Raw genomic sequence first — 17600 nt, 5'->3', positions numbered from 1 at the left:
GCAAACACAAGATTAAAAAATATTTTTAAGTGTGTATAGTAATCTAAGTTCATTTAAGCTAAATTTAAAGTTTCTGTTATGTTACGTCGTGTCACAAAAGTGTAGCGAACCAAACGTGTCTTACTCCTCCGCTGCCGCTACCGTCTGTCTCGAAAGCAAGAACTCTCTACAGTACCGTATATAATATCACATTTTATTGCAGATCATAACTACTAGATAGGTATTTGTTACTTTTTGAGCGTAGGTGGTGAATTAGAACAATTAAAACATGTTTTTCTAGTGTAATATCCTATTTTTAGGTATTTTTTTAGAGGGTGGGAACAGATTAATTTGTATTTAGTTATTTTATATGGGAAAAATAGATTTGGGATATGGGTAAATTGACATGCGAGCTCTGTCCCGAAACACATTTAGCTCATATCTCAAGGTATTACTTTATTTTAAAAATCCAAGAGTGACAGGAAAAGAGGTTATGTTTAGGCTACCTATTAGTAGATGAAAGGTGGAGCCCATGACAGTGGAAGTCACAAGAACTCCTCCAAGCTTCATAATGTTGCTGTAGTAGATGTCATTGGGCCACTTTAGCCGAAGTTCAATATCCTGAGGAAAATAAACATCAGCAATTTTAAAACTTGCCCGGTGATTGGTTAGCAACAAGTTCAGGCCCATAGTCAGCTGGGATAAGCACCCCCGACACTTGTAAAAGTAAGCAGTTTGGATAGTGAATTAAAGAATTATTAAACATTTTATTCGAAACCACCCTAAATTTTGACTGTCTAATGTTGTTTTATATCAAATATAAACTTAATTTAAATCAAGCAAACATGATAAATCAAAGCACAACAACATTCTCTCAACCAGCATGTAATAGAAAAGGGTTTAGAAAATAAATAAATAAATAAAAAAGGTCCTCAAGGGCCACTGTGGGTCCTGTTTTTTGTTCCAATCAACCCAGCCATTAAGGTTTCTTCTAAACCAAGCAGCACTTGACTGCAGTCAACTGATTACACTTGCAAGACACCAAACTGGTGAAAAGGTATTGTCTTGTGTGGTTGGAATGACATCTTCCGCTTATCCGAGGTCGGGTAGCGGGGGCAGCAGCTTCAGCAGGGAAGCCCAGACTTCCCTCTCCCCAGCCACAAGGAAATAAAGGAATATCCGTCAGCTTTTCAATGCAGCAATAAAATTCACCTAACTACCAGGATGTATAAGTTACAACATCCCTTGGTAGCACATTCAGTGGTATAGATAAATCAAGAATTTCAAAGATGGCAGTTAGTGGAGAGGCCATCAGAGTCACAGTGAGGATCTTGGTCATAATTGTTAAGTTAACCAGTAATTGCCAAGTTAAATTTGTATAATTTAGAACAGAACAAAGGCACCCTGGGGGCCGAGTGGTTAATGCATTGGCTTCACAGGTCTGGGGTTGAGGATCCATGTTGTGCAAAGAATGTATGACATGTAGGATGATGGAAATATGGTGGTCCATTTCAACACTTTTAAATTAAGGTCCTAAAGTTTCTTTCCCATTTTCCAACAGCTAATTGGCAGTTTCAGAAAACATTGTCATTGCAATTCTGTTCGTCTAACAGCCAGGCTTTAAGTTGATTGGCAAAGAGGTTCAGAGATGGGAGTTCACATATGGTAATTGATATTGAGTTCCAGGTATGTGAGGCACGGATTGAGAAGGTGCTCTGGCTGAATGCACTCTTTTTGAAGGGAACTACATAGTCTGGTCTCTATATGAATTACACCCACTTGTTCATTTGCATATAGTCTTAAAAGTGGACTTGTCGTGGGAGCATGGCCCTCCAACCCGGAACCCACTGAAGGGTGGACGGAGAGGGGGCCCGGACTGGTCTGTATTGTCTAAATGTTCTGTCTCTGTGTTTTAAATGGTGTTATTGTACTATGTTTTGTTTTCACTTTGTTTTATTGTCTTGGAATCAAGTTTATACCTTCCGTCCACTTGAGAGAATTAAAGAATTTGCGATTAGAAGAAGTCCTAGCTGTTCATTACAGCACAGAAAAAAAAATAGCACCTTCTACAGTCTGTAGTTGGTAAATATTGTGGGGTTCCCTGATTTAAGGATCGGTGTTATGAGCAAGCACGTCCAGGCTTCAGGGATAAGACTCTCGTTTATGGATTTGTTTACAATAGTGGCATTTCAGAAATGTTACATCTATATTAAAGGCATCTTTTGCTTTGGAGCTTTTGAGATAAAACACAGCTTTCTCAAGTCGTGACTGTGAAACCACGTGGCGATTAAAAATGGGTCCTTTGGTGTTCAGTGGTTTTGGATTGGATAACTTTATTTTTTAACCCCGTATTCGTGAAATTTCATTGTCACAGTAGCAAGAGGGTGAGACTGCAGATACAGGAAAAGGCATTTTAGACAAATAAATAAGTAATAAATAAGTTAATAAATAAAATAAATAAATAAATATATAAATAAATACATAAATTAATAAATATATACATAAATAAATAAATATATAAATAATTACGCGTGTTGCTGATATACATATATATATATATATATATATGTATATATATAGACATACATACATATATATAAATATACATTGATGTATTGATACGGTTGGTCTTAACATTCAGCCATTTGTTTTGTTAAAGAGCCTGACAGCTGATGGGAGGAAAGATCTGCGGAAGCGCTCCTTCCTGCAATGAGGGTTCAGGAGTCTATTGCTGAAAGAGCTTCGGAGGGACTCGACAAACTCATGCAGGGGGTGGGAGGTACTGTCCATGCTGGACATCATCCTGGTCAGCATCCTCCTCGCTCCCACTTCCTCCAGAGTCCAAAGGACAGCCCAGAACAGAGCTGGCCCTCTTGACCAGCTTATTCAGCCTGTTCCTGTCTCTTTTGGTGATATTGCATTTGAGGGATGTTAGGAGTCAGTTCTTTAATGGAGTCTATAAAATAAATATTTAAAGATTTAGCTATGGATCATGTTGGAATTATTTTATATAAGTTATCCTGATTCTGGTATGACTGTTGAAATGTTAGTTAATAGAATGAGAGTGTCTTGAGCCCTGGAAAGTTTCACCTTAGAGGAACTACCCAGGGGGGCCGACGCCTGTCTGTTTGAACTATTGTGTGAGGGTTGCAGGATATCAGGAGGGTGACTGTAAAGATGTTATCTCGAAGGGGCATATGGTCATGATCAAAGAACCTTTTGTAACTGGGAGAGATCTCTCTCTCCTGTGATCAGCTTGAAACTTCCTGTAACTTGGACACTCCCAAAACACAATAAGAGACTTGGCGAGGGAAGATTTTCTTCAGAGTGCTTTTGGAGGACTGTCACGAGGGACAGTCCCTGAACCTCTCATTTTTTAAATAAAGTTTACTAAAATTCTCTGTGATTTCCTTCTTTTCAGGTTGGTGAAACAAATGTCTGGTGTTTAAACCTAACATTTAATTGGTCCTTCGAGCCGGATTCCAAGATACCTAAGGATCCCAGCGGGTGAGCAAGATCCAGAAAAGTCTGTGGCCACAGCATAAAGATCCTTTTCCAGGACTGTTTCTTCCTTACGGGCTGGGGTCCAAAGGTTGAAGGGATACCAAGGACGCAGAGAATCGTGAGTAAATTTTATTTAAAAAAGGAATGAATGAGAAAAAAGGAGTGAATGATGAAATCCATGGCGTAACAGACCCCCTTAGTTGAAAAAGACTAATTAAACTCTGTAAAACTAAATCCGTTGGCGTAACAGACCCCCTTAGTTGAAAAAGACTAATTAAACTCTGTAAAACTAAATCCGTTGGCGTGACAGACCCCCTTAGTTGAGAAAGACTAATTAAACTCTGTAAAGGATAGCGGAGTCCTGATTAAAGAAATGAAAACCCTGACAATCCTAGGCCCTATCAGGTAAAAAATTCAAACAACAAAACTTCCACATGCGTACAGAGGTCAAATTCAAACAACAAACTTTCGCAGGCGGACAGACACCCTTAGTTTTAGCAGACTAATTAAATTCTGTAAAGGAAAGCGAAGTCCAGGATGTATTGAATAGGAAAAATCTGTGACGGATAGTGGAGTTCTGGGTGTATTGAATGAAAAGTGAAAAAAAGGATAGAGTCCTGGTTAAAGAGAAATAAAGAAGCGAAGTAAAGAGAAAAGAAGCGAACTAAAAAGGAGTGAAAGTGTGTAAAAGTGAGAAAGATATTGTTATACAGAGCCAAGATACTGAAAGAGCTCGATATAAAGAAAAAAAATATAGAATAAAACTATAAACGCATGCAAGTAATCTTCATATGAATAGATAAATAAGATATAAGTACGCTGTGACGCGTTCATAAATCTCGATTGTAGCGCAATATAAGACTAGAAACGACTAAGAAATATACTTAGGCGGATAAATAAGATAAGAATATATATATATATATATTAGGCCTGTTAAAAAACAGTGGTCCCTCTTCAGCTCTCCTCGTGCGAGGCTCCACACGCAAGCGGGGAGCACGACGACGAGGGGGGGGAAAGGGGGCCTGCTGGTCGTGCGGCAAAGAGGGCCACATAGCCAGGGAATGCGGGGGCAACCCTCCCCGCGCACAGCGACGAATGATAGCGCACGACTAGAACAGGAGGTAGCAAAACAAATGGTTAACAAAAGTAAGGGGATAGATAGATAAAAAAGGTGGTGAAGCCCCCCCCCTTCACAGATGCGGACACCCCTCAAGCTAAGCACACTCTTTGCAAACAAAAGGAGGGGGGGAGCGCCCATACAGTTTACTGCTCCCTTCACACCAAAAACAAAGGGCAGGAAAGACTACCACAAGAGAGACAGAGATAGTTGATAGTGTTATGATATATTAGTAAAAAATTATGGGTCTTTTATTAAACACTAAAATGTATATTAGGAAATGCCTAGTGAAAGGTTATTTTCCCTCAATTGTAATTGAGGTAATAGTGAGCACAGAAAATGGCTCTTATTTTAAATAAAACTGCCTTCTTAGAGCGGATAGGAATTCAGCCAGAGCTTTAACTATTGGTTTTAGAAATATGAGAGTGATTTGCGATTTAGACTTAAGTATTAAGAATCATCCAAATTATTAATGATATCAAACATGAAAACAATGCAGAAATGGCATTTATCCAAATTATTAGGTAAATTTAGATAAAATAATTAATTTAGGATAGGCATGATTTCCCTAGGACGGAAGAGGCATGAAATGTTTTTCGGTGCACAGAAAGACATTCCTTGTTTTGCCCATCAACAGGTGGAATATGCTTTAGCGTGGTTCATATTAATGACTATTAGAATATTAATTGCATTAGCATCAAACAGTTGATGTCAACCAAACAACATTAACCTATTTCTTTTGAGAATGATTAGGCTGATAGCACAGCAAAAAGGTGGTTAGCTGCCAAGAAGCCCCAGACTGGGGATGGCTCTTAACCAGTGATGAAAAAATTGCAGACCACTGAGTGTAAATGAATGGTTGTTTGTTTGTCTTTTTGTGTTTCTAATTGGCCGACCATCAAGATATAATCAATCAGATATCAAGGTGGAAAATGATTTAGAAATTTGAAATCAATTTTTGATGAAAATTATGGAAAATTGTTTAGTCAAATGAAATTTTAATGGTAAAAGCAGCAGTACTCCAAACGTGAAATTTGAAGTGGAGAAACAAATCTGCTATGCAAAATTTAGGAGCACTGAAAAGACAGTGTTTGATACCAAATTCCAAAGTACTATTGATCTATTGTGATAATGGCATCCAAATTGTGTTAACAGAATAATTGACTGAATTGACAAAAGTTTCCATATTTCGTTCCGAAAGAAAAAAAAAAAAAAAACATGGAAATCCAAAGTAGTGGAATGTACCAAACGCCATTATTAACTACACGATTGGAATTGGAGGATGAGGCTAAACATATGTCTGCATAAAAGAAAAAACTTTAAAGAAACGCATTCATTTTGGGTTGGCAGAGGGAGATTGCATTTCTCAACAGGAAACATGATGAGCAACCCGGGATGAGAGTGCAATTGTTCCTGACAGACCGCAGACATGAAAATAGCGGATCCATTTTGTGCTCTGTAAGAAGGTTCTCTCAGTTGAAACGTGAGGAGACAGGTAAGATAAACTTTTTGACGTAATCAGACAAAATGGCAAGCACTCCAATATTGATTGGAAAGATTATTGCTCGGGGAGCAATGCTGTAAGCCATGAGGAACTTTTATATTGGTTTTATTGTCTCCATAATAAAAAAAAGCGTTTCAATTGAGACTACACCTTCTTACAGATAGTTAAAGTAAACAATTGTGACTAGATCTTCTTGCATATTTTTAAAGTAAACAATTAGAGAGAAAAGAGAAACTACAATGGATAGAAATGTAACTAGAATTTAATTTTATGCCTGACTATTGAAAAATATTGATTAAGAAAGTTTTATAGGAGATGATTGGCAAACTCCAAAGACAATGGAATGTTACATTTGATAATAAGACTACTAGTTTGGGATATTTTGAATTTCAAAACACTGAGGTTAATATGCAACGCAATACACATTGTTAAATGAATTGGGACTTGATTAGTATGCATTTTAAAAGTAATGGGTTTTAATTGCTCTAAAGGATACAATTATGCTAGAAATATTGACCCTGACAAACAAGGGGTGGTTACATTTTACTGGGTTCAATTCTATTTAGAATTATAAATGTGTGCATTTTGTTTCTGAATATTAATTGATGTGAATCTAAACTGTTACAGAGAACGGGAAAGCTGTTTTCCTGGGGAGAAAGCAGCCTGGTTTGCTTTTTGTATTTTTCCTATTTTTAGTATGATTAGTTAATTTGTGTAATTGTAGGAAAGAGGAAAAAACAAATATGGGTTTTGATCTTAACAAGGAAGCAGTGTTCAAAATAGAATATCAGCTAGCATGTTTAATTTTGACTGATAAGGTACCCTCTCTTGCTCTCTCTCGCGCGCCCTCTCTCTCTCGCGCCCTCTCTCTCTCGCGCCCTCTCGCGCGCCCTCTCGCGCGCCCTCTCGCGCGCCCTCTCTCTCTCGCGCCCTCTCTCTCTCGCACCCTCTCTCTCTCGCGCCCTCTCTCGCGCCCTCTCGCGCGCCCTCTCTCTCGCACCCTCTCGCGCGCCCTCTCTCTCTCGCGCCCTCTCGCGCGCCCTCTCTCTCTCGCACCCTCTCGCGCGCCCTCTCTCTCTCACGCCCTCTCGCGCGCCCTCCCTTGCTCTCGCGCGCCCTCCCTCGCTCTCGCGCGCCCTCCCTCGCTCTCGCGCGCCCTCCCTCGCTCTCGCGCGCCCTCTCTCTCTCACGCCCTCTCGCGCGCCCTCTCTCTCTCACGCCCTCTCGCGCGCCCTCCCTCGCTCTCGCGCACCCTCCCTCGCTCTCGCGCGCCCTCCCTCGCTCGCTCTCGCGCGCCCTCCCTCGCTCGCTCTCGCGCGCCCTCCCTCGCTCGCTCTCGCGCGCCCTCCCTCGCTCGCTCTCGCGCACCCTCCCTCGCTCGCTCTCGCGCTCCCTCGCTCGCTCTCGCGCGCCCTCCCTCGCTCGCTCTCGCGCGCCCTCCCTCGCTCGCTCTCGCGCGCCCTCCCTCGCTCGCTCTCGCGCGCCCTCCCTCGCTCGCTCTCGCGCGCCCTCCCTCGCTCGCTCTCGCGCGCCCTCCCTCGCTCGCTCTCGCGCGCCCTTCCTCGCTCGCTCTCGCGCGCCCTCCCTCGCTCGCGCCCTTTTTCTCCCGCTCTCGCTCTGCCTCCCTCTCGCTCCCTCGCTCTCAATCTCTCGCTCTCTCTCTCTCGCTCGCTCTCTCTCGCTCTCTCTCTCTCGCTCTCCCTCCCTCTCCCTCACTCTCCCTCTCCCTCCCTCACAAGAAGTTAAGAGGCCATGCTCCGAGGCTAATTTCACTGACAACTTTCTAAGTCACCAAAATTGCTAATTCGTGTTGCTTTATGTATATTTTTGACCCAGCAGATTTGATCACTTTTTCTGTTGTAGAGAAGAGAGCCATGACATTATGTTCTCCACAAGTGTATGTAAACTTTTGACCACAACTGTACATGGTAAGTGTTGACACAATATAATATGTATACCTCATATCCTGGTAGTGTACGTACAGCTTCTACTACAGCAAGAGCTACCAGATGTTGCAGAAAGGAAATCTTCTGTCCCAGTCTTGAACTCAGCTTTACCTGAGCACATAGTGTGAACATGGCACAGCCCAGAGGGCTCAGCCATGTATTTTTTCCTCTCCCTGCAGCAGAACAAACGTTAATATATTAATGTTTTGCGCCCCCCAATTGTCATTCAGAATAGGTCATTTAAAACATTCATTAGAAATATTTAAAGAAGGAGGCAGCTTCCCTCTCCCAGTAAACCTTTTAATTCAGGGTGTCATTAACAACAAAATTCCTTGTTGATTTTGACCGACAGCTTGTGCCACACTGATAGTATACTGACCAACTCAAAACACTTGCAAAGGCCTTTCAGTCTTGCTCTGAATGCAACACAATTATCAGTAAAACTTCTGACTCGGCAGTTCTCCTAAAGAGGACAATTGATAACTTGCACAAGAAAGGCAAAACACAAAAAATTATTGCTAAAGAGGCTGGTTGTTTGCAGGGCTCTGTGTTCCAGTACATTATTAGACAGGCGACAGAAGAAATGTATTAGGGAAAAAAAGGATACAAACTGTAGGGATGACCGCACCCTTGAAACCCTCAGCTCGCTGTGGCTCCGCTTTCCAGCCTAAGTCCCCGCTCCGCAATGGGAAGGCGGCGTTGTCTCCAATAATGATTCTTCCATAGGACGCTTAGGAGGCATTTTAAATGACGGTTCAAAATCAAAACAAAGCTGGAAAAGACTCGGTGGGAAATATCCAGGAGATAATGTGCGCGATGGGAAATTTAGTCGCAACAAAACCGGTGAACGCAACATTCAAGATGGCGCCGTCACGCGGAAGCCAGTGACAGTAGCTCTGTATGTTCTTATGTTTTTCGTGTTTTACAGCCCTTCTATCTTTTTTTAAATTACATTTTAAGATTTCTTAATACATTCCTCTTTACTTTACTTTGTACTTTATACTTTTTACTTTAATGTTTTTGCAACTTTCTTTGTTCTGTGAGCCTGGCTTCTTTCGGCTACTTCTTTGTTGGAACCATTCAGCCATGCCTACGCTGTCACACACATGGGACTAGCTGTTACAATACGCAGCAGAAAAGAGCAACACCTTGGTGCCGCCGGAGATTCGGAGCTGGACAAAAGTGCCGGGAGAAGAGGCAACACTTCTGACATACCATTCGATCATGGTATATGGAAGATCTGTCGGCGCTTGCCAGCAACGGAGCCGAGGGGCTCTACTCTGCTACTGTTGTCTTCAGCTCCAGACTACTGAGGAACTGTGCGGATAAGCTTGGAAGAGTGACTCTGCATTGTCTCTACCTCGGTCCCAGTCTGCAGAAGTCCCCCATCTTGTGGAAGACTTCCTGTGTGTGGTTCCGGTTTTTGTCCAACTTTGCAACGTCTTTTTGAGTCTGTATCCGTTTTAGCTACCACAACCAAGATGGCGCCATTCAAGTGGAAGCCGGCGGCGGTAGCTCCGTCCACTCTTGCTCAATTTGTTTTTGCTGCTTTTCTGTCTTAATGATTTGATTTGGTGATTCTCAATGAACTTTACTTTGATTTGCTTTGTACTTTGTGCTTTTGCTTAGTTGTTCTGTCTAATCACCCTCTTGCTACTGCCACAATGAAATTTCCCGAATACGGGATGAATAAAGTTATCCAATCCAATCCAATCCAATCTCATACTCCTCAGGCTTTTATAATGTTCGTCATGCTATTCTTCTGCGGTGAAATTGTTCTTTGTCAAAGAAACAAAATGGCAAACAGTGTTGCATGAGTTACATGACGATTTGAATGGATTGTCAATGCCTGGTTCAATGTGCTGGCAAGCATTTTAGTTTGAGCTTTCGTCAACGCTGGAATCACTATTACGAAATCCCATGGTGACAACTCTGACAATGAGATGGAACCCAGCATTGTTGGTGAACTTGGCCAAACTCTTTGTCGGATACCAGTGGCGGGCGGTGCATTTCCCACCTGGGCCTTCAATAGTGCTACGTGTGAATCAATCCAACCCTCAATAAGTATTTTATGTCTATAAAACCTTTAATGCAGCTACAGCTGCGACACATATAAAAAGAATCAATAATAACCTCAAATATTTAAATATTATTTCAGAAAATAGACAGTTTACTCAACAAAAATTATTTTTATTTATACACAAAATCCATCCTCCTTTCTTTCCTCAAGAAGCTTTCAATTACTCTGTCGTACAGATTACACGTGCGTTTCAGGTCCATCAAGAAGTTCTTTTCTATGGCCATCAAAGCTAATGCTAAAAGTCTAGTCTGTCCTGTTGTATGTCTGGCATAAGTTTTGATTATATTTAGGGCTGAAAACGTCCGTTCGACAGAAGCAGTGGACACGGGGATGGTCACTGCCAAACACACTAATGTGTACAGCTGCCCCATGCTCTCACTCAGATTTTTCTGCTGAAGGAAGTCAAGGAGATCAGTGGGAGATTTTCCTGCAAAATCATCCATGGCATACATATCAGTTCTGTTCTTAGCCGAGGCAGATCGAAAAGTGTTCCGTGGCTCTGCGTTAAAGTGGAGAAGGCTGCATGTGGGAAAGTTTCCTGGTATTCCTGAAACATCTGCGAGTCGAGGAGGGAGAGAAACATCAGTCTTTCGTGGTCTTGTAATCTGGTCCACGTCTGGCAAATAATATTGTCCAGAATCCTGTCGTGAAGTTGTTGGTAGTGCACGCGAGAATTTTGCGCTTGACCTCTTCGTGCGCTTGGAGCACCCGCACTGCATTCGGTGGCCTCGCAGATTTCCTCATATCGGCTCCTCTCACGTTCAACTGTGCCACAAAACTCCTTTACTCTTGCAAGACAAAACTGTACATCCAGTTTGTGGTTCTGTAGTATTGAAAAAAGCACGTCTGAATGCTCAAAAATGACATTAAATGTGTGAAGCAAAAATCAAAATTCAAAATCATCCAGACGTGCTTTAAATCCATCAGCACACCGCACAGACTCCTCGTCGTACTCGTCATGATGCTCCAGGATGTGATGAAACAGTTCCTTTAGAGCAGCTCTCTTCTCAAATACTGTATTGACCACCCTGGATGCGTACTGCCACCGTGTTGGTGCCACACGGGGCAGACGCCGCTGGCAGATTTCGTCCAGCAGCTGTGTGCGTCGAGGCGATCTCGAAAAAAATGCAGCAAAGCCATTCAGGTGAGCAAAAAATATCTTGCATTCTTTAAGCTTTGAGGCCCCCTGAGTCAGTACTAAATTGAGCCGATGGGCATAGCAGTGTATGAATAAAGCTAACGGTGCTCTCTCCTTAACTTTAGCCTGCACACCATTTAATCCAGAAGACATGACCGCTGCACCGTCATAACACTGTGCCACAACTTTACCCAGACATTCATTTTCCACCAAAAATTGAATGATGAGACCTGCAATGTCATCGGCTCGCTTCCCATTGGTAACATTTTCAAATCTGACGAACCGCTCCTTGACACCTTTGCCCGTGACGTAACGCAGAACCAGTGCGAGCTGCGCTGCGTTACTCGCGTCTGTCGTCTCATCCACCATTACAGAGACAAACTGTACTTTTTTTATTTCGCTTCTGATCTCTTCATCCATCACTTGAGCAATAGCAGTGATCAGGTCATTTTGTATTCTGCCCGACGTGCCACTAAATACTTTATTAGTGGACATGTGGTAATGTAAATCCTTTTTTTTTCTCAGCAAAAAGAGAAAGAGGTTCCACATAATTTCCTTTGTTTGGGGAGGCAGCGCTTTCATTGTGTCCCCGAAATGAAAGTTCCTGCTTGCCCCAAAAAATGACGCAGTCTATCAAACTTTTTAAGATTTCCCTATTTTTCTTTACCTTTTCGTTCTGGCGCTCCGTTTCCCTGCGCACTTGTTTAATTGTAACTCCACTTGAGTATCTCCAAAAGTTTTGGAGCGGACCGTTGCTTGTAAGTGTCCGGCAGAGCTTTGGTGTCTCGTTGCTGCTTTGGTTCAACAAGACAAATTTGCAAATCCAGTGTTGCTCCAAAAACCATGTCGATCGGTGGCAAATAACAAGCACTCCCAGCAATATAATTTGCTGTGTTCATCGGAGCCCGTGAGCCAAGGATAGCGCTCGTAGTTAGCGCACTGAAAGGTCCGAACACACGCTTTTCCCGGCTGTAACAGGCTTGCTAGCTTCGGAGTTGACCGCCCTTTCTTAATGATGTCCGTTTTTTCTGTAAAAGTCTGTGTGGAAAATGGCTTTGCCAGCAAATTTGCAACCGAATCCATTAGCTTTCCTGCGTTGGCCATTGTGGGTGGTGTTTGCTAGTCTGGCTGCCTCATTCTAGCTTTTGGCCCGTCTACTCTAGCAAGCCAATAATAGAGGGTGAAAGCAATGACTTGTCCCAGCCAGCAAAATGCCCACGCCTATGAAAAATCATTGTGGGGTTGCCAATTCGAAATCTGATTGGTTAAAAGCAACAGTCTTGTTTAATGCAGCAGACCCCGCAGAACTGATTTTGAAGGCTTTGAGGCAGATTTGATCTGGCAACAAATAATGGCTGAAATGTGATTGGTTAAATGCTTCAATATGAAAACACATCTGGAAGTAGTGCAACCAGGGGGGAAAGCAATGAAAGGAAGCTAACAGACCATTTGGAATAATAAGTATTGATGGACAAAATATAATATGATTCAGATATTTCTTAGGCCAGCAGAGAAGGCCTTGAAGGCCCTGACGGCCCGCCATTGTCGGATACAGAAGATAAGGACTTTGACAGATTTGTAGATGTTTGAATGCTTTGACTTCGTGGCCGGATGATTCGCCTAAAGACGTTTCGCCGACGGACGTTTGACAGACGGACAGGTCGCCGAACGGAGGTTTCGCCGAAACGGGATTTGCGCGCTCGCCCCGCCCCCGGATCGTGGTCATGATCGTGTGTACAAGTTTTTCAACCTCGGCCCGTGGGCCATATACGGCCCGTTAGGATTTTTAATCCGGCCCAGCGCCGGCGTTGTCCAAATTATAATAAAAATCAATGATTCATTTCCCTCTGCCGCTCATCACTCTCAATTTATTAGTCTACCGTCAATGGCAGCCCGGGAATAAGCACTCTTGGGCGGGCATGTCAGCCCGGGATTAAGCACTCTTGGGCGGGCAGATGTAGCAGAACCGAGCCGTGAAATGACAGCAATCAGGTTAAATCCATCCTAAAACAGCATTTAATGATCAAATACAAATACTGGAGCTCTTTGGACAGACCTCTTCCCGGGCTGCCATTGACGGTAGACTAATAAATTGAGAGTGATGAGCGGCAAAGAGAAAAGTGCACTTTGTGGAGAAGCACCTTCAATTTCGTCATACGCAGCTGGGTATGATGACAATTAGGCTTTTGTCTAGTCAATGATGATGACAAGCCTAAGTCTGATTTTATTTTTATCTATTTTTTATCATTGATTTTTACTATAATTTGGACAAGGCCGGCGGCGGGCCGGATTAAAAATCCTGACGGGCCGTATATGGCCCACGGGCTGAGGTTGAAAAACTTGTACACACACGATCCGGGGGCGGGGCGAGCGCGCGAATCCCGTTTCAGCAAAACCTCTGTCCAGCCGAACCTCCGTTAGGTGGAACGTCCATTCGGCGACCTGTCCATCTGTCAAACGTCCGTCGGCGAAACGTCTTTAGGCGAATCATCCGAGTACCCTTTGATTTATGTTACCACGAATACAGATTACATGAATAAAACAAATTTAAACTCAGTTTTGTTCCTGTTGGCTTTTTAAACCCTACGTTAGCATACATAACGAGACTCCAAGAAAGAACTGACACCTAAAAACATCCCTCAGATAAAATATCACAACCAAAACCGCTGAACACTGATGAACACATTCTTAATCTGCACATAATTTAGCAGTCACGAGTTGAGAAAAAATGTGTCTGGTCTCAAAAGCTCGAAAGCAAAAGATGAACTTTAATATGGATGTAACAATTCTAAAATCTCACAAAGAATCTCTCACAGCACCATTAACTACTACTATAAAAAATTCATAAGAGTGTTTTCTCTGAACCCTGGAAGTGCTCAGTCATAACACTGGTCCGTAAATAAGGATAACCCCTATTATTACTACATATCAAACTACGTTTTCACACCTATATAGAAATACAAGTACAAAAGTACAATTATCAAGAAGTGTAGATATTTAATACAAGCAGGGGGGCCCGGCCCGGCCTTGCTTAGAAGCAAAAGACAGTTGTTGCGCTATAAAAAAAATTCTCTTTTGAAAAATGGGTGAGATGAGAAAGCAAAATTTCAGTTGCACGCATAGCACAGCAAACGCGTATACAGTTATGTACAGGTATACAGAAGCAGGAGTATGCCTTTTAGGAAAAAAAAAACTGACGGTCAATTTCCAAATAAAAGATGACACGTTTTTCCCTACTTAAGCAATGTTTGGGTTTTGCTTTTGTTAAAACATTGTAACCCAAAGAGAAAATATGACAAAAATAAAAATTCACAAAATAGCTGTGCTGTTCATACATATTGCGTAGTTCATGCAACTAACTTCAAGCGGAAATGACTAAGCGGAAGCACTGCAGTGTGCACAGAAGAAGCTGTGGATTTTTCATTTCTGGTCAGGCATACTCATTGATAATCCTTGCAAATGCTCAAAGCTTGAGTTCACACACAAATTCAATCACTTGTCTATTATGATCCGACAGCTGTTTTTGGCAATTTCAACTCTCTACGATGCTCGGTGTGGATAAACGTAGCATGAGAATGTTAACATAAAACATCCACCCATCCATAAATCACGCTTTATCTATTCTATACTCCCCAAAACACATTTTTCTTCTGGCGTGACGGGAAAACTCGGCGAGACACGACGGTGCTCACCGCGCTGACCCAATGTAGTTGTAAGGTAGGACGCCTTTCCACGTCATTTACAAACGACATTTTCGGAAGATTTTTCTGCCAGCGAGTTTCCAGGTGCACACACACCCACCCACACATCCATTTATTTGTTAAAGCTGAAAGCAGAGTAGGTTTATGGATGTTTTATAACTCCCGTCATGACAGAAAAAAAGTGTTCCGGGGAGCACCTAGAAACTGGCTGGCGGAAATTCTTCCGAAAATGACGTTTGTAAATGACATGGAAAGGCGTGCTACGTTACGACCAATCAGCCACGCGGTGCATTTAGGGCACATCATGTAAAAACAACGATTCATAAATCCACTCGGCTTTCAGCTGTAACAGCTATGGATTTTTCATTTCTGGTCAGGCATACTCATCAATAATCCTTGCAAATGCTCAAGTCTTGAGTTCACACCCTAAGAGAAGGTAAATAAATTCAATCAATTCAACTCTCTACGATGCACGGTTTGGACAAACGTAGCGAGAGAATGCTAACATAACCACAGACACCCACACATACATCATCCATAAATCACGCTTTATAAGGATTATAGATTAAAAGCTACAGTGCCGTGAAAAAGTATATGTTCCCTTCCTGATTTCAATTTTTTTGACAGTCCCGTCTTCTGCGATTTTCTTGGTGGCAAGCGGAAGACAGGGAAGTTTCAGCATGAAATTTGACATATTAATGAACTTTTTTTTCATACTTAATATTAAAAAAACACGATGTACTGAAGCCACAAATGTTGAAGCCGCAAAGTGGTGAAGGATGACAGTATAAGCATCCTTCCAGCTGTCTCAAAAGTCTTGGAAAACATAGTAGCAGAGCAATTTGTGGGTAACATTAACAGCAGTCCATACACCCTGAACAGGCAGCAATTTGGCCTTAGAAAACATCCTTCTACTGATGAATTTCCGCCAGCCAGTTTCTAGGTGCTCCCTGGAACACAAACAACGGATTGCTTCTATCTAGAAAACATAAAATCAAAACTAGATCAAGGCAGCATCATTGGTGCGGTTTTCATTGATCTCAAAAAAAACATTTGACACCATCAAACACCAGATACTGCTGACTAAACTGTCTAGTTTTAATTTCTCACCAAGCAAACTAAATTGGATTGAATCATATACCGTATTTTCACGACTATATGGCTCACCGCATTTAAAGGCGCAGTGTCAGTAACGAGTGATATTTCTGTATTTGACACACACACAAGACGCATCACATTTAAAGGCGCACCGCTCCGCATTACACTGGTCTACCGCACCGCATTATACGGGTCTACAGTAGAGGCTGGGGTTACGTTAAGCATCCACTCAATGGTGCTGTGCTAAAGGGAATGTCAACAACACAGTCAGATAGGTCAGCCAAACTTTATTAATAGATTACAAATCAGTTTTCTGAAAACTCCATTCACTCCCAAACTGAATAAACATTTTTTTTTTCTCCGAGGTTAAAGTATTAGTATTTTCGTGACACAGCAATAGCATAATAACTCATGGTGGGCACCTCACCAAAGTCATCATTAATTGAGTCAGTGATTTCTGCCTTCCTGAAAGCTCGGACCACAGTTGAAACTTCCACTGGGAATGACGACGAACATAGAATTAATGTGTTAGATCAGACATGGGCAAACTACGACCCACGGGCCATATACGGCCCGTTAGGCCTTTTAATCCGGCCCGCCGACGTTGTCCAAATTATTATCATTATTATTATTTTTTTCAAGATGGCGCCGTCACGCGGAAGCCAGTGGCAGTAGCTCTGTCCACTCTGATTTGTTTTTTGTGTTTTACAGCCCTTCTATCTTTTTTAATTACATTTTAATATTTCTTAATACATTCCTTTTTACTTTACTTTGTACTTTATACTTTGTACTTTAATGTTTTTACAACTTTCTTTGTTCTGTTAGCCTGGCTTCTTTCTGCCACTTCTTTTTTGGAACCATCAGCCATGCTTACGCTGTTATACACATGGGACTAGCTGTTACAGTACGCAGCAGAAGGAGCAACACCTCAATCCCGCTGGAAATTCGGAGCTGGACAAAAGTGCCGGGAGAAGAAGCAACGCTTCTGACAAACCATTCCATCATGGGATAAGATGGAAGAGCTGTCGGCGCTTACCAGGCTGGAAGCGGAGTCCTGCTTTGCTGCTGTTGTCTTCAGCTCCAGACTACTGAGGAACTGTGCGGATAAGCTTGGAAGAGTGACTCTGCATATTCTCTACCTCGGTCACAGTCTGCAGAAGTCCCCATCTTGTGGAAGATTTCCTGTATGTGGTTCCAGTTTTTGTCCAACTTTACAACGTCTTTTTGAGTCTGTATCCGTTTTAGCTACCGCAACCAAGATGGCGCCATTCAAGTGGCAGCCGGCGGCGGTAGCTCCGTCCACTCTTGCTTGTTTTGTTTTTTTGCTGCTTTTCTGTATGATGATCTGATTTGGTTATTCTTAATGATCCCATTTACTTTGATTTGCTTTGTACTTTGTGCTTTTGCTTTGTTGTTCAGTCTAATCACCCTCTGCTACTGTAACAATGACATTTCCAGAATACGGGATGAATAAAGTTATCCAATCCAATCCAATACCCTCATTTCCCCGATAGATGGCACACTAGCCTAGTA

At 42.3% G+C, this 17600-nt stretch overlaps 1 protein-coding gene across 1 annotated transcript in view; it reads right to left on the bottom strand.

Annotated features, from left to right (window-relative positions):
• The window catches only part of LOC144070280 (uncharacterized), an 84156-nt gene that overhangs the window by 38368 nt on the left and 28188 nt on the right, over positions 1-17600 (bottom strand). The window contains exons 7-8 of the mRNA XM_077594873.1: positions 8063-8223; positions 486-600 (exon numbers count right to left, since the gene is read on the bottom strand). Coding sequence (XP_077450999.1) covers positions 486-600; positions 8063-8223 — 276 coding nt within the window. The remainder of the gene's footprint in view (positions 1-485; positions 601-8062; positions 8224-17600) is intronic.

The sequence above is a fragment of the Stigmatopora argus genome, unplaced genomic scaffold, assembly GCF_051989625.1.
Source record: "Stigmatopora argus isolate UIUO_Sarg unplaced genomic scaffold, RoL_Sarg_1.0 HiC_scaffold_25, whole genome shotgun sequence".
NCBI lineage: Eukaryota > Metazoa > Chordata > Actinopteri > Syngnathiformes > Syngnathidae > Stigmatopora > Stigmatopora argus.
Note: the sequence above shows the minus strand (reverse complement) of the source record. Positions and strands in the feature narration are given on the sequence as shown.